Source organism: Prunus mume, linkage group LG4 (genome assembly GCF_029339155.1).
Source record: "Prunus mume cultivar Tortuosa linkage group LG4, ASM2933915v1, whole genome shotgun sequence".
NCBI classification, from domain to species: Eukaryota; Viridiplantae; Streptophyta; class Magnoliopsida; order Rosales; family Rosaceae; genus Prunus; species Prunus mume.
The window spans coordinates 12,546,570-12,569,372 of record NC_142701.1 but is presented as its reverse complement, the minus strand read 5'-3'; the positions used below and the strand labels follow the sequence as shown (position 1 = coordinate 12,569,372).

Sequence of the window (22,803 nt, the reverse complement as noted above, 5' to 3'; positions counted from 1 at the left end):
TCTTATTGAGAGGGCATGATAATATATTAAACTCATACACACAATATGTATGCTAAGACTCAAACCTATAACTTTACGTAAGGATAATTACTCCAACTACTACACTAGTTTTCGAATTTTGATTGTCCTAAAAAAGAAAAACAAGGAGAAAAGGGTTATTAAGGGAGCGCGTGTCACGCGCCCCACAGAGAAGAAGTAACTATCCACTACGATAATAACATTTGCACACTCATAATTGCAGTTTAAGAAATGAAATTCACCCAACTTGTATACTCTCTCTCTCTCAAATATATTTATATCTCTCAAATATATTTATAAAAGCTTTCTCCTTTATTTTTCTTTCCTTTACGTACTGTTGTACCATACAATCTCTTCTCGTCACTGAAAAATCTGATCGAACAAGAGCCCGACTATCCAGACGTGTTGATCTCACTCTCTGTGTCATCTTCTTCAACAATTTCCACAACCGTTTGCATAAAGTTTCCAGCTTTGGAGAAGAGCAACTGCTCAAGGGACCAGTTTGAAACTGCAACTTGAAACGTTCAAGTTCATCGTTTTCATCGTCTGTACTCACGGTACTTGATGGATTTTTTGATTTCTAAGTTCTGGGTATTCTTCAAAATTGACAATTAACGTATGGATGTTATTGAATTCCGAAAAAAATAACTTCTAGCAATGATTAGAAATGAAATACTGTTGCTTTTTTGTTTTCTGGGGTTTTTTATTCTTCTCTAAGAACTCCTTAGTCGTAAGTGATTTTGGATTTTAGGTGCAATGGATGTATTGTGGGTGTAATTGAATGATTAATTCTCGATGGGCAGTTACTTTATATGCGGTTTAGAAAGTTCTTAAGGGTGCTGAGAAAACTGATGTTTAGATAATTGATGTTTTGGTTCTTGTTGTTTTGGCTTTTAGGAGGTCATAACTGTTATCAAAGTTATGCTTGTGTTAGTCTCAGTGTGGTGGAGTTTTTCATTTCCTCTGTAGTGGAAGTTATAGGATTTACAAAAGGTTTTTTCTTGCCTTACCTTGGAAATACAAAGGAATGCTTGGGGGGAACAAATTCTGAATTGTATGAGAAACTGAGTATTGTAAACTAAGTTTGTACACTTATACTTTTCTATTGAGTATAAGGTAATAAGGATAACTGAAAAATATAAATGGAAGATTTCATGCTATATATTAATTCACACCTTATCTTACGTAAACCTCAACTTGGTGGCTACTAGCGTTATAAGGTTTTGCTACGTTAGAGGTTTCAAATCAAGGTGATGTCTTAGGATTCTTCTAATTGTTTTTAGTTATCATGTTCTCTGAAGTTATTTTGTTTTCTAATTTATCAATCTTAGATAATTTTGTAAATGGAGTTCGATAAATTTATCCATGTTAACAAACGGTTAGTGCAGGATTTCAGGTTTCAGTTAAGATTGTCATGCTGAATGTTGCTACCGGGTGGTGGATTAGGGATGAATTCCATGATGGATGATATGAATTTGATTCAGCAGGCACAGAGGCACCACTTGGTGGTTCGGGAGCTTGGAGAAGAGATTGATTTAGAAATTGGACCTGGGGATGATGATCCTGCATTTGCTAACACCCCCCTCATTGGTGGTCCGCCACGAGAACCTTCTGCTGAGGATCATGATGAAAGCAAGAATATGGTAATGGTTTCTCAAATCCCTAGCGATGACCAAGATATGTCAAAGGGACAACCAGTAAAAAGGAAGAAAAAGGTTGTGAAAAGATGGAGAGAGGAATGGGCAGATACCTACAAATGGGCTTATGTTGATGTCAAGGAAGGGACGGCTAGGATTTTTTGCTCTGTGTGTAGGGAGTATGGCCGGAAGCATAGAAGAAACCCCTATGGAAATGAGGGTAGCCGAAATATGCAGATGAGTGCACTCGAGGAACACAACAATAGTTTGCTTCACAAAGAGGCACTTCGCCTTCAAATGGCTTCCAAGGATAAGATCGTTGCTGACAAACCCATTTATGTCAAAGGTTAGCACATTATGCTCTATTTGTACGGTATGGTTTGAAAATATTGACCATCTAAAATCTGCATTAATCCTTTGGTGGAGTATCACCCAAAATATTCTCTTTGCAGAGTGTTACTTTAGTGTTAGTTTTCGTTTTTATAGAAAGTAATCTCTTAAGGTTATGTTTGCAGTTAGGATTTGTAATTTTTGAACTTCTTGCGGAATGCAAATTTTGGTTACGGTGAACTGTTATAATCTGCAATTTGCGAACTTATAAGGGGGCTTATGCACATGACTGGACACACCTTAATACTTCTTCCGGCATCACAGGGGGTTTTAGTTAACTTTAATATATCGATTTTTGAACTGGTTGCTGAATGAAAACTTTGGTTACGGTGAACTGTTATAATCTGCAATTTGCTAAGTTATAAGGGGGCTTATGTAAGATACACATGACTGTACACCTATATACTTCTTCCGGCATTATATGGAGTTTTAGTTAAACTTTAATGTATCGATATTTGCATATATTTTATACCTTCTCATGATTGAAAGAAAGAAATGATGAGATTAATTTATTAATTAGTTTTCCTGTTTGGCTGGTATTTCTTTGGTATTACTCTTAAAATGTAGCTCTTATGTCAAAAACGGCTGGATCAATCGTTGAAGCTGCGCTGAAAAGGGATCCTCATGAGGTTGAGTTCATACAATCACTGCAAGAAGTAGTTCATGCTTTAGAAAGAGTGATTGCAAAAAATTCTCAGTGAGTTACCTAATGGCACAGTATTTAAAGAAAATAAGGTCTTATTCTAGGTTCATGTAAAATCTGATCAAGTGGCTCTAAACTGTTTCAGTTATGTAAGCATCATGGAGCGCTTGTTAGAACCTGAGCGTATGATTGTTTTCCGAGTTCCATGGGTGGATGATAGAGGTGAGACAAACGTTAACCGAGGCTTTCGTGTACAGTTTAACCAGGCCTTGGGTCCATGTAGGGGTGGTTTCCGGTTTCATCCTTCTATGACCTTGAGCATTACCAAGTTTCTTGGATTTGAACAGGTATTGGTTGTTTTTGGAGTTCTTGTTAAATGACTTATCTTCTGTAGGTCGGTTTGTGTCAAAGTTTGTGTTAAATTTGGCCAAATTTTTTCTTCATTACCCTCTGTTGATTTGTGTATCCAATGCTAGGTGTTCATAAGAACACCAAATTTAATAATGAATACGAGTGACTAGGTAAAAATTTCAGACTGGAAGTGACTTTAAGTCTTGTGACTGCTTTACATTGTGCTATTTCCCTTCTCTACAGACTTTAAAGAATGCCTTGTCACCATACAAGATCGGAGGGGCAGCGGGCGGTAGTGATTTTGATCCAAAGGGAAAAAGTGATAATGAGGTAAAATCTTCATTCTGTTATATGTGGTCTCTAGTAGCCTTCTTGGGAGTTCTGAATGATTGTCTTCTAAGCTGGCAGGTTATGCGTTTTTGCCAAAGTTTTATGAATGAGATGTATCGCTATTTGGGTATTGACAAGGTAACTTCAGGAAGATTTCATTCCATAAATATTTACTTCTATATATGGAAATTCGATGCTTTATCCTGCATGTCTGGTTTAATGCTGTATACACTTTAGGACCTTCCTTCAGAGGAGATGGGTGTTGGTACTCGGGAGATGGGATATCTCTTCGGACAATATAGACGTCTAGCTGGTCACTTTCAGGTACCAGAAACACCGGTAACAAACTATTTCTGAATATATCTTCTTGCCTTTTGTGGATATAAATTAGTACCTGAGAAGCATGTGTAACTTGTATCATGATTCATGAGGAATGTGTTAATTGTGTTAGAGCGGAAACATGTTCTTTTTAGAAAAGAAAAAAAAAAGCAGGAAGCATGGTCGTATTAAAAGAAAAGATGAAAGTTACAAAGTAGAGGACAAGTTGCCCACTGATCCGTTTAGAGTACTCATTTATATCCACATGTACCCAACATTTATGGAAATTTTATTCTTGCGACTCCCATTTATGGAATGTCCAATTAATTGAGGATGATATTTGCGGTGAAGTTCATGAGGGTGCGTATTGAAATATATTGCTGAAATATCTGTCATAAAAAGAAAATAGTGAATAGGTCGGGTACAGAAGCAAAACAGTGAATATTTGCCTCCTTTTGCTTTGTATTGGGAAGGATGAAACTAGTAATCCGTTGTTCTTTTCTGTCCCTATAAAGTTTATAATTCTTTTTTATTTCTATCCATATAAAGTCTACTGTTATTTTCTATCTCTACAAAAGTCAAGATTCTGCTTATCTGTTTTTTGTGGGAAGAAAATCAAGTGATATGTCTTTATCTATTTAGTGTTCTTTTCTGTCCGTACAAAAGTCAAGTTTCTGCTGATGTGATTCTCATGGGAAGAACATTAAGTAATGTCTTTATGTTTTCATATGTTTGCGATTCTTATGGTCTGGTAAAGTCCATTGTTCGTTTCTATCCCGACAAAGTTTCTATCCTGAAAACAGTAATTAAATTAGAAAGTACACGTAATTCTTTTCTATCCTGACAAATTCTATTGTTCTTTTCTATCTGTACAAATGTCTAGATTCTGCTTATCTGTTTATTGTGGGAAGAAAATTAAGTGATATGTCTTTATCTATTTAGTGTTCTTTTCTGTCCATGCAAAAGTCAAGTTTCTGCTTATGTGTTTCTCATGGGAAGAACATTAAGTAATGTCTTTATTTTTTCATATGTATGCCTTACTTATGCAGGGAAGTTTTACAGGGCCAAGGATATTTTGGTCTGGTTCTAGCCTTCGAACTGAAGCGACTGGATATGGGCTGGTAACTAATATCACAATTCTCCCATGCTCGTTGTTTCCTTTTTCATCTTGATTTCCTTTGAAGTTAACAAAGTTCCCATGCTTCTGCAGGTTTTCTTTGCACAGCTCCTACTTGCAGACCTGAATAAAGATTTCAAAGGATTAAGGTACGTTTACTTAAACTTTTTTAATAGTCAATTACATAGCATACTAACACTCTAGGATATTGACTTAGAACAGCGCATGTGAGTTCTTTCTGTTTAGGTAGCCTTATGAAGACTCCAATCCTTATGTTTTACTTGATAACTATTATATTTCATGTAAATATGAGAAATTGTGTATGCTCAATTTTATGAAGATGATGTAAAGCATGCAGAGGCTTATGGGTATATATGTATCTATTCATATGTGTGTGTGTGTGTGTGTGTGAGAGAGAGAGAGAGAGAGAGAGAGCTTAAAATTTAAAATTTGTAATTGACAGTCTAAAGGTTGTTTTGCAAATCTGTAATGTTGAAGAGGCTTGTATGAATTTCTCTCCAGGTGTGTTGTGAGTGGCTCAGGAAAGATTGCTTTGCATGTCCTGGAGAAGCTTATTGCATATGGTGCTCTTCCCATTACAGTTTCTGGTATTTTCTTTTAAACAAGTATTTTTGGAACTACTTATGTCACGTCATAGAATTTTTTTATGTATTCATACTAGATCACTGAATGGTGCCCACGGTTTAATCATAATGCCGTTGGCCTGATTGATTAATATTAGTGTAAAAAAGAGGTAAAATATTTTGGTAAGTGCTAGTGCTGAATATGCATCAAACGTAGAATCATAAACTATAGAGTGCGCTGAAAAGGAGGAAATCCACTGCAGTTTATTTATTTTTTACTCTCAACATCTTGATTTGGTGGCATTTCTGCTTACAGATGTTTGTGAGAAGTTTGTTGTTTCTTTTCTGCTTTTTATAATTTTGTTTATATTTATACAGAGCAGCATGCAAGACCCTTCAACTATTTGGCAGTTTGTTACTGAAAGTGATGGAATACAATAATATTGAACTTTGTAGTACTTATCCTGATATCCTGGCTATAACTCAATAAACCTCCTACTTCTGCTGTGGTGGCCATAGATGTTAGATCAATCTTGAGAACACCAAAAGCTAATTTTTATATATGATTATAATACTGTAGTTTTGACGTGGACAGTTTCAGAAACCTGCCAACGGATTGTTAATGTGGCAGGTATATTCCTTGTTGGAATTGGTCAAGACTCAAACAAACTCTGGACTAGTAAACTCTCAGGAAGCCACATAGAAAGGCCCATTATTTGATTAGACTCGTGTAATGATATGATAAAACCATGGGCCATTATAACTCAAGTAATGATAAGATAAAACAATGTCTTAGAACCAGCAATTGCAGAAATTATGGAATACCGAACTCAAGAAACTTCAAGAAAAGTGAAAGTACTAATAATTGACTGTCATGGACACCTGTTCTTGGACAATAGCCTATGATTAGGAGAATCAACCTTGGGCTTCCATAAGCAGAATTCTTCTCTTATCCATGCTATGCCTACTCCACCAAGTTTACTCTGACATGATTTACTTCCTAAGAAGGTCAAACGTTTTATTATTATTTTTTATGTGATCACGTCTATTAGGTACGCGAGTCATGAATGATCTACGAGAACAATCTTGTTTTCAACAATGATCTTAGCACGTAAGTTAGAACCATAGATTGCTAGTGGTCAATTTGTTTGTATCTTCTTTGGACATGATTGGTTTTGTATCTTATATGGTAAAGATGGTATGATTAACATCTGTCACTGAGTTGGGATCAAAATAAGAAATGAATTATCATTCTCATTGCATCTGAAGAAAGAGAAAAGATATGAAGAAGAATAGCAGTATTTTTTTAGGTTTTGACAGTTCTTATGGCTTACATGCCTTTTATCTGCAAAACTTTTGCACAGATTCAAAGGGTTATCTGGTGGATGAGGAAGGATTTGATTATATGAAAATCTCATTTTTGAGAGAGATCAAAGCGCAAAATAGAAGTTTGAGGTATGTGTTTCTTGCCGTCTGTTTTACATCTGTTTGTGAAATTGCTATATGGACTTATAGTTACCTTCAGGTTTCATTAATTCTACATGTGGCATTTGCAGAGATTATTCAAAGACTTATGCTCGATCTAAGTATTATGATGAAGCGAAACCTTGGACTGAAAGGTGTGATGTTGCATTTCCTTGTGCTACACAGAATGAAATTGATCAGTCTGACGCCATTAGTCTGGTTAATTCAGGTTGTCGTATACTAGTAGAAGGTAGTAATTACTCGTGACAACATGCATCCTCGCTTTTTATTTCTTATCCTTTTGTTTTTGTATTCACTTATTTTAACCCTATTTCACCATTATTGTCGTTCTTATTTTGTTTCTAGGTTCAAACATGCCCTGTACACCTGATGCTGTTGATATTCTGAGAAAAGCTAATGTTCTAATTGCTCCTGCAGTGGCTGCTGGCGCTGGTGGAGTATGATTCTTATCTTTCCAATTCATGCTTGATAGATATACTTTTAATATGTGCTGGAACAATGCTGCTATTGTGAAATTTATTCTCCTCATGTTTCTATTTGGTCCGAATTTAGGCTAAATTCAAGCCAAGCTTTTTTTTTTCTTTTCTGAAATAATATGGAATTCTTCAGGCCAAAAGGAAAAAAAAAAGGAAGTTCAGCAGCCCGTGGGATCATCATTCAATATTAATGGTTTAAGAATATAAGAATCTCACATCGAGTATTCTAATCCATTCATCTCAATATGTGAAATCATGAACCTATCCACCCATTATCCTTGGCTATAACATGTTATCAGAGGGGGCAATTCATCGACGTGCTAGGTCTAATATAGACGTGCATGTTCAACATCACCCAATATAACTGATTCACATGTTTAGCTGAGTGGAGGGAGTATTGAATATAAAAATTTAACATTGGGTTGCATCTAATTTATAAAATCATGTTTCTCCACTTCTTGTCGGTTGGTTTTGGGTTGAATTCTCAAATTTTAACAGGTTCAAGATCTAACATCTAGTTTTTAAGCAAGTGGCACTGGGAGAATATGTGGGAAGTAAAAGTAATTTATTTTTGTTCAGGCATTTGACGAAACAGCATGAGTTAATAATTTCAAATATTTATATCAGTATGGCTTCTGATTATCTACTACTTTCGTTTCCCTTGAAATTTATGCTCTTTGTGTTTGCTTGGTAGCAGGTGGTGGCTGGAGAATTTGAATTGAACCACGAGTGTAATTCAGTGAACTGGTCCCCCGAGGACTTTGAATCTAAATTACAGGTGAGGCTCTCTATATTCTATCATGTTGGTATAACCTTTTTCCGTAAGTAGTTGGAGCAGTTTTTAAAAGCCACGCATTCTGTTTCTCATGTGTTGGAGTTGTGAGGAACTAAAAGAGTCTGTCTTAATGACTTCTAGTAGCATGAGAAATATCCTCTAGAAAAGCTAAATTGTGAACACCCTTTCATTGTTCAACTTAAAGTTTACTCGAAGGTCTTGAGCTGTTTTTTTAAAAAAAATTAATTTTTCTTATTTAAATGATTTCTGATTTCCTTTGTATCTGTAACTCTCAGGAAGCAATGAAACAGACTTATCAGAGAAGCCTCAAAGCCGCAGCTGATTTTGGTTACCAGAAAGAAAGTCCTGAGTAAGTACATTATCAAATTGACACTTGCCTTCTCTTTTCCTGTTAGTGTTGTCATGAGAATACTGTTTTCTGAAACCAATTAGTCTTACTGCTGTGCATATAGTGCCTGGTGCCTTTTGTGTTAATTATTAAAGAAAAAATGCACACTGGCTTTTAAACAGCGATGAGCAATGCTTTGTTCATTATGTTGTCGGTACCTGGACTAATTAATGATTCGTCATTGCATTGCTCCCATAAGATCGAACTCTCTTAATGTCATGTGTCATTTTACGTGCTTGACAGGGCTTTGGTACACGGAGCCATCATTTCTGCTTTTCTGACTCTTGCTCAAGCCATGACCGATCAAGGATGTGTATAGAACTGAAGAAAATTGTACAATTATTTGCATGTTCCTCAAAAGCTGATCAGTGTCATCAACGATGAACGATTTTTGGAGACATGCATGCGGTTCTCCGTTGCAAGTTGTTGATCTTTACTAGCTTTCCCATGTTGATTTCAAGATCAAGGTGGTGTTTGAGATATAGCAGATTCCGTTGTAACATAATATGTAATGTTGTAATAGCCCTGACATGGAAAAGGGATAAGGATAAATTATAATAGGCAGAGCGCAAGTGAAAATTGTGTAGTAGCTCAGTGGTAGGATAGGAAGGGCCTCAATGTGCAGAGCAGGGAGCTCTTCATAAAGTACTCGTTTGCCTGGTGGAATATTTTGGATAGTGACTGAGATTGGAAATAAATTCTAATAATATGTTAAAATTTTCTATTATTTAGGTTTCCGACCAATGAGAACGGCAGTATTAATTTCATGTTTTTTTCTTCTTTTTTATCTGGCATGGTATGGTTAATTTTCGTACCATTGACTTTCTTGATACCACACATGCTAATCCATGGGGTAACAACCCTCGTGTTCTCTAGTTGCAAATATATAACATAAGCGAATTTTGTATAAAATCAAGATCAAAATTTTAAATAAAAATATACGGAAACAATATTGTATGTATCTAACATCGATACTTGTTACAAGACTACAAATATGAAAAATATTGATTCACACCTAAAAAACCAAGTTTTCCAATTATTTTCCTTTTTGCAAAATCCACTCCTCTCAGCTCTCTACAAAAAATAATGGCAGTCGTAAAACCACATCTCCTCTTTGTCCTCGAGGCCTAAAGCCAGGCGCAAAATGCATATGAAGACAAAGCCAAATGCGGGCGCATACGTCGTCGGATAGTGCTCTAGTTAGTCTCTCTCTTGGAAGAGTGGGATGACGAGTCGGTTTTCTCAGCCAAATAGTGTTCAAGCATATCGTCTTCATCATCTGCCATTAACCACAAGACAAGAGGGTTTCATCAGATTTGGAACACAAAAACACTCATCAGCCTAATCCGTGTTTACAAAATTAAGCAGTCCGACTATGGTTCTGGTATGATCAACATTAGACTAAATAGGCTTAGAGGAGAGAGAATCACCTTCAAAATCATCATCGTCGAAGTCGATGTCTTCCACATCTTCTTCATCAGACCCTTCAGTGGCTGGGGCTGCTCCTTTCTGTGGAGAAGAGAAAAATTCACCTATTTTATTGTTTATTCTTTGCAAATCGACCATTATATGTGTCAACAAGAAAATGCTGCAATTCTTTTGACGCAAGAGTGTAATAAGCCAATAATTTTCACTTGTATTATGTTTACAACATGAAACCAGTACACATTTTATTGTACATATTGGTTTTTGTTTTGTGGAAAACTGATCAATGTGAGAGCAAGGTAGAATCAGGGGGAAAATAAATTACCACAGCATGTCTTCCACTTTCAAACCACTGTCTACCTGTGAGCCTCTTTTCCTTGGGTGCTGAAAGCGCAGCCTCAGGCATTAACCTAGAAATCAATCACCATCAGTTAGAAATAAAAATAAAGGCACACGCAAAGACATATAAATGATCTACTATTTGGAAAGTATTAACTTTCAAGAAAGTTTTCCTTTGAATTTCTTTTTTCCTTTTTGACTGGGAAGTCTTAGTCAAAGTGCTTATGAACTGTCATTGCTTTCTCAAAAAGAATATTTTGTAATAGTAGGATTTGAACCTACCACAGATCCCAATCGTACCACTGCATTACCTGCTAAACCAAGACCCAGGTTCCCTTCTTTCCCTCTCTAATGTCATATATCTATCATGTACAACCTAGGGCCTAAAGTGCAAGTAGGAAACTTAAGAAATGAATTTAATCTGCCACACGCTTCTTCTTCCCCTATACATCTAACTTTTTGGTGAAAAGATACCAGAAAGGAAAGCATTTGTATCACCTACAATCAGCTAATGATATAACTATCACCACCTTCACATGCTTTATAACAGCGAAACTTCAAAGAGTTACCAAACAAAACCTTATTTTGAAATTATATATATAAATAAATAAATAACTTACTTGGCTCGCTCAAGTGCCAATTCTGCTTCAAACATCTCTCTCCATGCCAGAAATGTTTCAACAGTAACAGGTTCTCCATGTGGTACAATTACCTAAAAGGGGAAAAGAGGTGAGAAGAAAAGTGTGAAGCAGCTTCTTAAGACATGTCTTTCAAGAAGATGCTCATTATCAGAGATGCAAATAGTGCATACACCATTTTTTAATAAGAAATAAATCCCATGGGAAAGTTTGAAGCTGCTTATGCAGTTTTCACAAATATTCATTATCAAGTTCAGCTGAAATCACAGGGAAAAATGCAGGGTGCAGAAGAAACAAGATTAACACGTTTAAAAAGTATGATTTATCTTCTAGAAGCTTCGTCTTTCCAGATACACAACTACCAAAGTATGATTTATCTTCTAGAAGCTTCATCTTTCCAGATACACAACTGCCATTCCTCCAGGACAGAGAATGGGAGAGGATTGTTCTCTTGAACAGAGAGAATAGCTAGCAGTTTCATATTAACAGCCTCAAAGATTTCATGACATAACTTCTCCCAGCTAGTTGACCAAAAACAAAAAATTCTCCAAGCTATTTTAAATAAAAACCTCAGCAAGACTTAACTACAGACAGCTGATATGGAGCATGATAAATAACCAATGCAGTGTACATTCAACAATTTGCCAAAAACATTGCATTCAACAGCTTTGCAAGGTTTTGGGATATTTCATAGTTTTCCAGGAACTCTTGGAGGCAAGCTCCATTATGCTAAGGACTTAGAAAGCAAATAGCCAGAAGATTATTAGAATTCAAGACGGAGGAGAAAATCCATACATCATCCTTTGCTGCTTCTTCTGCTTCAGCATCCTCAATACTAGTGTCTTGACAATATTGCTCAGAAAGCCATTCTTTAGCTGATGTAACTAGTGTGTAGATCATAGCCATACCAAGATTTTCAGATGCCTGTAGAATATAAGTTTTGAATCAAAATCAGAATTATTTGGATAAACTCACATAATTCATTAAGTTGTATTACACCTCACCTTCGTACAGATCAAAATATGCTGCCTATTTAATTATCAGTAGACTGAACTAGAAGAAAGAAAAAACAAAAAAGACTGCGTGTAGCTATAAAGAGTGCCTAAGAATTACCTCTTGTTGAAGCTTTTCTTTCAAAATTCTAAGATGTTCTCCTTGTATACCACGTAAACTGGAGGGAAAAGATCAACTATTAGTTGGAACTTGAACAATACCTTTATAAACAACCCTGCATTCACAGTTCTGACTTTCCAGCATCCTAACTCAACAACACAATGCTGACAGAACTAATCTACCTGAACAATACAACGTTGATAGAAGAGGGATACCATCAAAATGAATTTGTACCATTGAACTCATAAGACCCAAGAGTAGTTTTTTCCATACTTCTTTTAGTTTCTTTTAGGTTTATTTTAGTACTTCTTGTGTCTGTATAATATGCAGTTGCTTGAACGCACTGAGTGGAGAATAGCATAGTACTAATTTGCACAGTGTTATGCATGGGAATGTGATACCTGTTCAAATTCAAAAGCGGAGGTTCATCTGGATATCTTTCTGTGTGTGAGAAAATCAAAGCCAGCTGAACTGAAACAGAAGTTTCCAAAATAACTTATGTCCAAATGTAAAGTAAAAGATCCAAACTACAAAAACCAGAAGAAAAAAAGAAGGGAACTCCTGAAATTTCTAAATAAAAGACATTCTTCAAAACATCATAATGCAAAAACAATAACCTGGAGCAGTTGTTACTTCATCTGCCTCATCATCCTGTTGAAAAGAAAGCGAGGAAATGCATAAGAGGAAAGTTATATGTCAAGTGACATATGTCTTGGGAGATGGTATTAATTTTCGGCTTGACATGCATAAAGAGATTTATACAGGAAGATGCAGATTTCTAGAGAAGAAGCAAGCTCTACACGAGCGACCACCTCAACGGATCTAAGCAGCAATTGATTGTAAAAATATATTTCCGTAGATTTATCCAGTTACTTCTAATGACATAAATGCTCCTAGTTACACCCATCCCTGACAAGCTACGTGAACCTTGCTCCCAATACAATCAAGTAAAAGATGTGTCAGGGTGCTAGTAGGACATTAACTACTCAAATATCACTAACCTCGATCCTACAAAATGAGCACCAGATATGGGGTGAGAAGCAAGTTGTTTACCGCACAATAATGCGAAATGCCATGATCTGTTGGAGAATCTTAAAAAATCTCATCTGGCATTTGACATCACACCCCAATACGCTTGGATGAAGGAACGAGCAAAAAGATGCAAGTTCCAAGGAATTTCTTTCGTGCCCCAAAATTATGAAAAGTGATCCAGTGAAAACCTTATATGCCCCAAAATGTGATGTATCGCGGTAAAGCTGGACACTTCGTTACCATTCTGAGCTTTTGGAAGTGGATAGAAGTCAACCAGAAGAAAAAAGAAACTTCTATCCACTTCCAAGAGATGAGAATGATAACGAACTTGTATCCATTTTTACATAGATACATCACATCATTCTTGTACAAGGAGGAAGCTAATGCCACTAACAGGAATTACGCTTTTGCTTTTAAAATGGACAAAGGAGCTCAACAAACGTGGCTGATTAACAACTCTAGTCTACTTTTACCCAACTAAAGTACAAGAAAGTATGAACCACGATAAATTATTTTGAGTGTGCGTCCAACAATTATAAAAATATTGCATTTGCTACTCGTGGGGTTAATTTATTATTATGCCATTAGAATTGAAAAGGAAACGGATACGCCTAAAGACAGAGATACCTACCACTGGAGTTACTTTTATTTGAAAACACCTCTTGGAAGTGTTTAACCCACTCTCACCCGAGTGAATTTCTGGTATAAAGAAAAACAACAAAACAGAAAATTCCTATTAAATGCTAATGTTTGATAAGCTGGACAAAAAGAGATAAAAACAAAAATTCATAACAAATGCTGGTCTGTAGAAGCACCACATACCTTTGAAATCATCCATAAGTATTGCTTCCAACGCTTCAATTTCCATCTCCTGCTCTAGTATGTAGTCTGTATACATAGTTTTAAAACATACAGTGAAGTAAATTTCATAGCTTTAAACATAAAATGAGTTAACTTCCATAATTATTTGATAAAATTCACACATTTCTACCAAACCCATATCCCTAAAACCTCCACAATTAGCCAAATAAACAAAAGCACATTTTTTTTATCACCAAACAAACATTCCATTGGAGCTTCTGGGTATTTGTAGTTTCCCTCAAAAAACAGTATACATCACCAAAATCAGTAACAAACTACAACCAAGTAAACAATCAATAGATTTCATAACTTTAAACTTCAAAGCTACAAAACAACATAAAAATAAGACATTTTTAGAGGATATAGTCTTGATTGCGCAGCTAAAAGTCATACAACAATCTCTAAACGGAGACCCCTCAGTTCGTCTAATCGATAAAGAAACAAACTTTATTAGCAGAAGCGTATAATTAACATCAATTACCCGTCATGATCTTGATATGCTTCTCTGATTTTGGCTCTTCTCGCTCGTCAGAGGTGTCTCCGAACCAAATCAGCCACACTCCACGAGCTCAAGAAAACCTATGTCACTCGAGACGCTGCGTTTTGCTCTTGCTATTTTCTTATCGATTATTTTAAGTTTATAAATTCTTCTTTTCTTTTTTTATCTTTTTGTTTTCAAAGCATATGATGCGGTTTATCAAAATTGGAAGCAATCAGTTAATCAGAGCCGTCCATCTAAGACCTAGCGTCATCCTATGAAAAAGGTGGGGCCCTTGGCCCGCATGTGGGACAAGTGTTGGGATTTTAATATATACCTGTCCGTGTTGTATCTCACCACCAAAACGGGGTCGGTGTGTCCTCTTTTGTCTTCTACATCTACATCCAAATTTTATTTCTAAAATAAACCAAAATAAAGATATTTTTGAATACAAACTAAGATTTTTTAATTCAGAACCAAATTTATTTTTATTTTTTTTGGAAAAAAATTATTTTCTTTTTTAGGAATGAGGATTAACTTAGGGACCTTTTCCTCTAATTAAATTAGCAATCGCATTTTATGAACCATTTATTTTTTTCAAGTCATCTGTATTGATAATTCTCGCGGAAATTTAACCAAATTAAAATTTATTTATTTATATCACTTTGATCAAATAAATAGACGGATACATATCATAGTGAAAGATGAATCTACAAAGACTAGCTAACCACTTCTTTTTTTCTTTTTTTGTTGTTGATGCATGCTTAGTAACTAGAGCCAAATATTCTATCAAGGAGGATTAACCTTAATTAACTTAACTTTATAGGATAACATACTTAAGCATTCATTATAATGTCTATATATATAAAAAATAATTCATTATAATTGTTAACTTTCTCAATATTACAATTTTGATAACTTATTATTTAATTTTTCATCATTTCAAAATCAAATTCTATTAAGGTAAAAAGATTGAGATGGCAAATAAAGAAAGCAAGTATTAGAAGACGATTTTAGATAAAATGACAAATTCAAATAAAATCCAAAACGCGCACATGTAAATGATATAGGAAGACACGTAGACAAGCAGGGTAACTTGAGTTGAGGCAAGGAATGAAGTGTGATGGACCTTTAAGCTCAATTGCAAATCATTCTTACAAGGATCAATTGCATACAACACCCCCCTCAAAATATTAAGTTTTGTGTTTTGAATTAAAGATAAACTTTATTAGATAAACTTCAACAATATAATCAAATGCATCAACATGACATCTAACAAAATTAAAACGGATAAAAAGCCGCACTGAAACTACTAAGCCACATCACCACACACTTAAGCATAATCCCAAACAAAGCTCACAAACCCAACATAACTGAAGCCCTAAGCAACAAAACAACCTAAATAAACCATACAATCATTCCTTGCACCCCGGTTTTCACATCAACCCCTATCCTCCCATTGACAACCAGTCCCCTAACCTTTCCTCGCCACACTCCCCAACCAACCTATCCACCTACTCTCTCTCTCTCTCTCATGAATCTACCACCCCGACTCAAGGGGGAAGGAGGGAAAATGAAACCCAAGGGGGGAGGAGAGTTACATCTCTTATTTTTCATGTGCCAGACAACCATTTCCTATGTCTGGACTTATCAAACATGGGAAAACAATTGATTTCTCATTCCCAAACCTTATTTCCCATAACCGAATGCAACCAAAGAGTTTGTAATGTTCTAATATCATTCATTGCCAACGTAGAAAGAATCTAACATGATACATTGCTAAACTATTCGAATACACAATAACTTTAGATTCATAAAATTAAACTGATACTATATACGGTTCAAAATAACAACATGATAAGATAACGTATGGAGTTGTTAGAAGTTAAAAAAAAAACATTCTTTCTCTATACTAACTTTTGAACAAGAACCTAAGTTGATCACATTGTAGCTAAATCCTTAAATCACATAGAAATATATTGAGATACATATGGAATAAAAATGAATACCATATGTGCATAAATTGTTAATATCAAATCTAAGTTAGTATCGTATGACATATATATATATATATTGTGAAACTTATAATTCTAGACTTTTGATCAAATAATTTTTTAATTTACTACTTCAATTCACAGTCTAACAAAATAACATATCAAATTACGATAATTATTTAGTATGGGTTCTCCTTTCAAGACCTCTCTGCTGACATGGTATTGAAACCTAACAAACCGTATACAGGTAACCGTATATAACCCATTTGTGTCTTCTCTCTTTTATGTTTGTTCTGTATCTCTTTCTACCTCACTTGCAACCCCTCTCTCTCTCATATCTGAGAACCTCTCTCTCTGTTGGAAAAAAAAGATACCAAAAGTTGCGGGTTTGATCCAAACACTAAGCTTTTTTCATATTTCTCTATCTTCCCCCTTTCTTCTCTTTGTGTCCGTACACTCTCAGACCCACACAAGCGAGCTTGAACAAAAGATTTCAAAGCTAAATCCACTAGTGGAAGATCAGAAAACCACACCCAGAAAACAAATAAAAATATAAAATATCTGTAAAACATCATTTTTAGATCCCTCTGTGTGTTCTTTTCTCCATAAACCCTTCATATTAGGTCCTCCTTCTCTATCTCATTTTCTTCTCTCTTGGGTTTTAATAAAAAAAAATCCTAATTTTTCTGGATGTTCCTTGTTTGTTTCTGGGGTTTGTGTTGCATGCAGATTTAAAATTATCTATTTGTTTTATGGGTTTTCTTTTTAATTTATAGTGATTTAGGTTGAGAGTTTTTGCATTTTTCCGTGAAACTGAGGCTCTGGGCGATATTCAAAACTCGTGTTTGGTTGAGAATGGAAGGCGGATATTGAAATTTTGCATTTTTGAGATCAGAGTTTTATTGGGTTTCAACTCTTTTTTTTTCTTTATCTCTTTCTGGTGGGTATGGTTGAGATGGGGAGTTCTAGTGAGACTAGTAACAAGAGCATTGATGCGTCGGTGGGTGGGTTGGTTTGGGTCCGACGCAGAAACGGGTCGTGGTGGCCTGGTCGGATCATGGGTCTGGACGAGTTGCCCGACAGTTCTGCGGTTTCTCCGAGATCGGGCACCCCGGTAAAGCTTCTGGGCCGCGACGACGCAAGCGTGTGAGTGCTTTCTTTTTTCTTTTTAAAGCCCTGCGCGGTTGTCTGCTTCATTTTCTGATTTGAATTTGTACTATAGTCTTTGTTTTTCAGCTTTTCGATTAAGTAGATTTACATTTTTGTGTAACTGGATTTACCACACTTGGAAATGCCTTGTGCTTAAGATTTTCATAGGTGTTGTTGGGGTAGAGATTTGGTTTTATGGGTTCATGGATTTAGTGTTGTTTGTTTACTGTGGCTTCTTATTTCTCTTTTTTAATGTTTGGGTTAAGGGATTGTTGTTTCCTTTGGTGTTTCAAGAAGGGTTGAACTCAACTGGCTTATCATTTCACTTCATTCACTGTTTGTTTGTTCTTTCCTCTATGTTTATAGGTTGAAATATACTAAGCTAATGATGTCGATTAACTTACATCAAGTGTGAATTTGTTACTTGTGATATTAGTTAAGTTTTCTCTGCTACCTACTATGTGGCCCTTGTGCATTATAACACTACGCAGTCAGAAAAGATGCATTCTCTCTGCAAAAAAAAATTTGCTTAGATGGTAGGTTGGTGGTTCCAATAAAAAGGAAAGGATGGTAGGGCTTGAAGCTTGAGAATACATTCTTGTAAGATTATTTTTGGAAAATAACCTTTGAAAGTTTGAACAAGTTGTGATGTATGGATAATTACTTTTTGTGATGCATGAAAGGAAGAAGAAAATGCTCTCTTTACACAATTTTACAGGAAAAAGGGATAGAATTCAAGAGGAAATTTTTTTTCACTGAAAGGATAAATATTAAGTTGGAGATTGTGGTTTTGTGGCAATAAATGTCATAAACTGTCTTGCTATGGTTCACTTCAGGCGTTTTTTATCATCTTGATCTTTTCTTCTATTGGGCCCTAGTTTTAGGGGCCTAATGTGTGGAGAATGAGAGTCTTAATCTATGGTTTAGTTCTCAGATCTGATTATTACTAGGACAGAGGAGTGAAAGGATATAATGTTATTTCATGCTCTGAAATAAGAAAACTAGGGCTTGATTTTAATTGTGGCTCTGGAACAATTCAATCTTTAATGTCATTATATCTGAGATAGCGTTACATGAGCACTTTATGGAGTTAATTTATGTGGGGAATTCAAACAGTGAGAATAGGGCACTGCTGGACTGGAACATTATTTCCGTTATGTGGTGCTGTAGTGATGTATAGAGATTTTCCCTTGAAGAGAAGAGCATTAGATTTTGAGGTAGTTGTAAGGCACATTGCTGAAGCTTGAGGCTTTGTAGGTTGATTAGACTGGGGCTTCATACACGAGGGAAAATTACCAAGGAAATAATATTTGTTCTCTCTGGATTGTTTTACATAAACAGTAATAGATCCTTGCTGTGGGTCTCTAATCATTGATAGAGGTTTTGGTTTACCGTTTTCAAGGTGTATTTAGTCGTTGTGATTCAGGCTTATGGGAAAGTTTGTTTTCAAAACAAATTTAAAACTCTTTGTATAGGTGTTTAGCGTAATATTGATATATGAACATAGTCTGATCTTGATCTTATTGATTTAGGGACTGGTATAACCTTGAAAGATCCAAGAGGGTGAAAGCTTTTCGTTGTGGGGAGTACGATGAATGCATTGAAAAAGCAAAGGCCCATGCAGCTAGCTCCAATAAAAAAGCAGTGAAATATGCACGCAGGGAAGATGCCATTATCCATGCTCTTGAAATTGAGAATGCTCGCCTAGGCAAGGATAATTTGGACTTCAGTGCTCGGATGAGTAATTCAGGTGGTGAGCATGGTTGTTCAGCAAGAGAATCACCTGCCGTGTCTCATTCCGGCGAGGAGAATGAAGTTATGGTTGATGATGTGAGTGATTCTGAAAACAGTTCAGGCTCGGCACCAGAATTATCTCAATCTGGTATATCTTTTGAAGAGCCAAATCATATCAGTTCTTCTAAGTTGCAAACTGTGCAGGGAAGGAGAAGAAGAACGCCAAATGATTCAGAGGATGATGGAACAGAAGGAGTTAAGCGCATGAGAGGACTTGAGGACCTGGGAATGGGTGTAGTGTCAAAAAAGTCAGTCCAGACTGGAGGGCTTCTTGAACTAGTTCAACAGGACAGTGCTTCACTCTTAGATTCGAACACTCGGAATGGTGTGCCTAATGGAAGTCCTGTAAATGGAAGCAAAGGTATTTCATCACTGAAAAGGAAGAGATCTCAAGTTGCAAATGCTAATGAAGTCTTGAAAAGAAAAAACCGCAGCCGACCGTTGACAAAGGTGTTGGAGAGTACTGCAATGGTGTCTATTCCAGTTACGTGTGACCAATTTCAAAATTCATGTGGTTCACCTCTTCAAGGGTTATCTGATGGCAGGGTTTCTGGATTAGAATCAAATGAGTCAAAAGGGAGTTTATCTGTGGACCACAATGGAATTTCGTGTGAGAATGGAGCCTCTACAAATGCTCCTGAACGAGCTTTTGGTGCTTCCTGTATTAATGGCAAAATCAAGGAGAACGAGATTCCCAGCATATCTGGGTTAGCTGAGAATGATTCTTCAGATAGGTTATTTGATGTGCCATTTGCTGGAGAGGAAAAAGACCCTTCAGGTAATGGTAATTCAAACACTTAATACATTTGTTTTCAGGAACTTTGTTACCCTATGTTGTTGGGTAAGGATATGGATTTAATTATGATGTCTTGTATTATCTATTTATTGCATTTTTTACATTTAGATACATTTGCGACTTGTCACTCTCTCCATTCTCTCTAAGCGTTTTCTTGCTATTAGTTATGTCTTTTATTATCTGAATGTGCCTGTATTGTTTACATTTAGGTACCCTGCAACTCTGTTACTCTCTCCATTCTCTTTAGCCTTTTTCTTGCTATTAATTATGTCTTGCAGTATTCAAATTTCTCTGCATTGTTTACATTTAGGTGCTCCTGCAACTCTGTCACCCTCTCCTTTTTCTTTATCCTTTCCTTGCTAATTGCAGCAAATTAATTAGCTTGTCTTTCTTTTGTGCCTGATGTGGACCTGACAAAAATAGGTCTGGTTCTCCCTAGCTGATTTGTCATCTCTATCTACCAGGTTATTCTCCTATAATTGCAGTTTGTTCATCTGGGAAGCCTCAAATTGGTGCATTGGGAAGGCAATCTAGTCAAAGCAGTCAAGCTGAAGCTTTATCTTTGAGAGATGAGAGAATTAATGAATCTGGTTCTACGAGTTCAGCAGCCTTGCATGATATTGGCCAAAGTATAGAAAAAGGTAGTTCAAAGTGGCAGTCAAAAGGAAAGAGGAATTCTAGACAAACAAGTAAAGATAGAAAACATGACTCAAGAAGGTATATGGACGTGGATGAAGAATCCAATGCTTATTCGGTAGGCATTGAGCATTCTGATGGATTGTCTCAGGATTCTGACCAGAAAGTCAACTGCAAAGGCATTAGTGGTTCCGGTGCATATAATTGCACATTACAAGCAAAGTCCAAACAGGTTACTGAATTGGCTGATGGACCAATTCAAAGGTCACTTCCCTATCGGCAGTCCCGCTTCACAGTGCCTGCAAGATATCAGACGTCAGATTCTACTGCCCGCAATCTTTGCTCTGATGGTTCGTTATATGATGTCAAACTTGAGGTGAAATCAAATTACCGGCCGCAGCATGTCCCGCTGGTTTCCCTTATGAGTAAATTGAATGGTAAAGCCATTGTTGGTCACCCGTTAACAGTTGAGGCTTTGGGTGATGGCTGTTGTGACATCATGTTGAGCAAACTGGAATGTGATCGGGAAGTTGGTAAAATAGGTTATGCAATTCAGCCAAAAGCAGAAATCGGAAGAAATCCGGGCAAGCATTTGGCATTGCAACCACAAAATTCACCAAATAAATCTCCCAAAACAAAGAAATCTGGGCTCCAGCCAAAAAAGACTCGGAAACTATCTTCTCTGACTGGTCACAAGCAATCTGAAGTGACGAAGCCACTGGCTGCGAAGCCACAGGGTCCTGTGATAGCTTGTATCCCCCTCAAATTAGTGTTTAGTAGGATAAATGAAGCAGTGAATGGTTTGGCCCGACCAACACATCGGGTTTTAAAATCAAGTGACACTTGAACAAGTTTCTCATGGGGAAATAAATGTTGCAGTGGATGGATTCTTCCTGTGAATGTAGTTCTTTATTCAGGGGTTTTGGTTAAATTCTGCAGCCTAGTTGCTGCTTCTCATTTATTTGGCCGTGTTAAGTTTGCAGCACCATTAACTCTGCTGCCCTTTAAGGCTGAATCCATCTGTACAATTCCGTGATACTGCGTTGTTGTAGGAGCAGTCAGTCAATGGAGGCTCTGCTTTTTTCTCTGTATATAATGTAACATTAGTTGAGGTGTAATAGCATTAGGTATTTGATGACCTGATATTTGGTTATTTAATTTATGATTTCAGGTTCATCAGGAGGGACAATAACTTTGTTTCCCAGCTTGCTTCTGTTGTTGGACATGCTTAACAGTTCATTCCTAAGACAATCAAATTTTAATTTTAGCTTAAAATTGATGCATTGCACTTTCTTCTGCTACTTAATCTTGTTTTGTGTTTGTGTGATGTATGTGACAAAGTCGAATTCTTCGGAACCATACTGTTGCAGCTTTCCTGTGTGCCTTTGTGAATCATTTTAGGCTGCTTCTTCTTGTTTGTTGCGTTTCTGCTGTGTGTGTGTTTGTGCTGGCACACTATGTTTAAGTTTTTAGCTTACAAATGAAGGGTAGCAGCTGAATATTTTTCGGGATTTATAGCTCGAGCTCGAGTGGTTTGAGAGTAGTTTGTCTTCCCACATTAGAGTTTGATTCTCCTCTCCTCTTCGGCCTCTATTTAACAGGAAAAAAGGTGAAATCTATTTTGGAAGCTAGATTTTAGATTTTAGATTGGCAAGAATTTTGAATTACAAACAATTAGAGACCACAAGTTTCGTTTCCAAAAAAAGAAGAGAGATATTGTTCTGCAAAATAAGAAAATAATCACAATACCACGTTACTTTACCTACCGCTGCCAGTCTACCACATGCCACAACATAGATAATTTTGGACTGTCTAGATTAATTTCAAGTTAACATCAAAACCCTAAAGAGCTAACTCGCATGTGTCATAAACCCTAGTAGGAACCTATTGCATTTTGTGTGGCCTCTCTTGGAACCTAACAGAATCTCATTACCTTCTTGATACCCTGGAAGAATGGAAACTAGAAGAAGAAACTAGCAACAGGAAGCTGTTCTTTCGGGCCTTGTTTTATGCAA

At 36.3% G+C, this 22,803-nt stretch overlaps 3 protein-coding genes across 10 annotated transcripts; 2 read left to right on the top strand and 1 right to left on the bottom strand.

The window, feature by feature from the left end:
* The first annotated feature begins 243 nt into the window (after positions 1 to 243).
* On the top strand, positions 244 to 9,260 carry LOC103327808 (Amino acid dehydrogenase family protein). 7 transcript variants are annotated; one of them, XM_089049775.1, is made up of 16 exons: positions 244 to 575; positions 1,407 to 2,001; positions 2,613 to 2,742; positions 2,834 to 3,035; positions 3,283 to 3,369; positions 3,448 to 3,507; positions 3,607 to 3,693; positions 4,737 to 4,808; positions 4,898 to 4,953; positions 5,327 to 5,412; positions 6,753 to 6,843; positions 6,945 to 7,102; positions 7,219 to 7,310; positions 8,047 to 8,127; positions 8,421 to 8,494; positions 8,777 to 9,260. In XM_089049775.1, exons 2-16 carry the CDS (start codon positions 1,440 to 1,442, stop codon positions 8,850 to 8,852), a joined length of 1,914 nt encoding a protein of 637 aa, XP_088905901.1. In that variant the 5' UTR covers positions 244 to 575; positions 1,407 to 1,439; the 3' UTR covers positions 8,853 to 9,260. The 7 variants fall into 7 exon arrangements, with proteins under 7 accessions (XP_088905901.1, XP_088905900.1, XP_088905899.1 ...); XM_089049774.1 differs by having other exon boundaries at positions 8,044 to 8,127; XM_089049773.1 differs by having other exon boundaries at positions 245 to 575; positions 3,607 to 3,708.
* A 173-nt stretch (positions 9,261 to 9,433) lies between these two features.
* Positions 9,434 to 14,570, bottom strand: LOC103327734 (Ubiquitin-conjugating enzyme family protein). The gene is made up of 11 exons (XM_008230108.2): positions 14,423 to 14,570; positions 13,903 to 13,968; positions 13,712 to 13,779; positions 12,666 to 12,699; positions 12,450 to 12,519; positions 12,049 to 12,106; positions 11,731 to 11,859; positions 10,918 to 11,009; positions 10,284 to 10,368; positions 9,964 to 10,042; positions 9,434 to 9,812 (listed from the first exon to the last, which is right to left on the bottom strand). The coding sequence occupies exons 1-11, from the start codon at positions 14,427 to 14,429 to the stop codon at positions 9,730 to 9,732; spliced, it is 771 nt and encodes a 256-aa protein (XP_008228330.1). The 5' UTR covers positions 14,430 to 14,570; the 3' UTR covers positions 9,434 to 9,729.
* Positions 14,571 to 16,702: 2,132 nt separating this feature from the next.
* LOC103327735 (uncharacterized protein At1g51745-like) lies at positions 16,703 to 22,063 on the top strand. Of its 2 annotated transcripts, XM_008230110.3 has the most exons (4): positions 16,707 to 17,559; positions 19,095 to 19,392; positions 19,501 to 20,134; positions 20,617 to 22,063. In XM_008230110.3, exons 1-4 carry the CDS (start codon positions 17,360 to 17,362, stop codon positions 21,633 to 21,635), a joined length of 2,151 nt encoding a protein of 716 aa, XP_008228332.1. In that variant the 5' UTR covers positions 16,707 to 17,359; the 3' UTR covers positions 21,636 to 22,063. The 2 variants fall into 2 exon arrangements, with proteins under 2 accessions (XP_008228331.1, XP_008228332.1); XM_008230109.3 differs by having other exon boundaries at positions 16,703 to 17,559; positions 19,095 to 20,134.
* Positions 22,064 to 22,803: the final 740 nt, after the last annotated feature.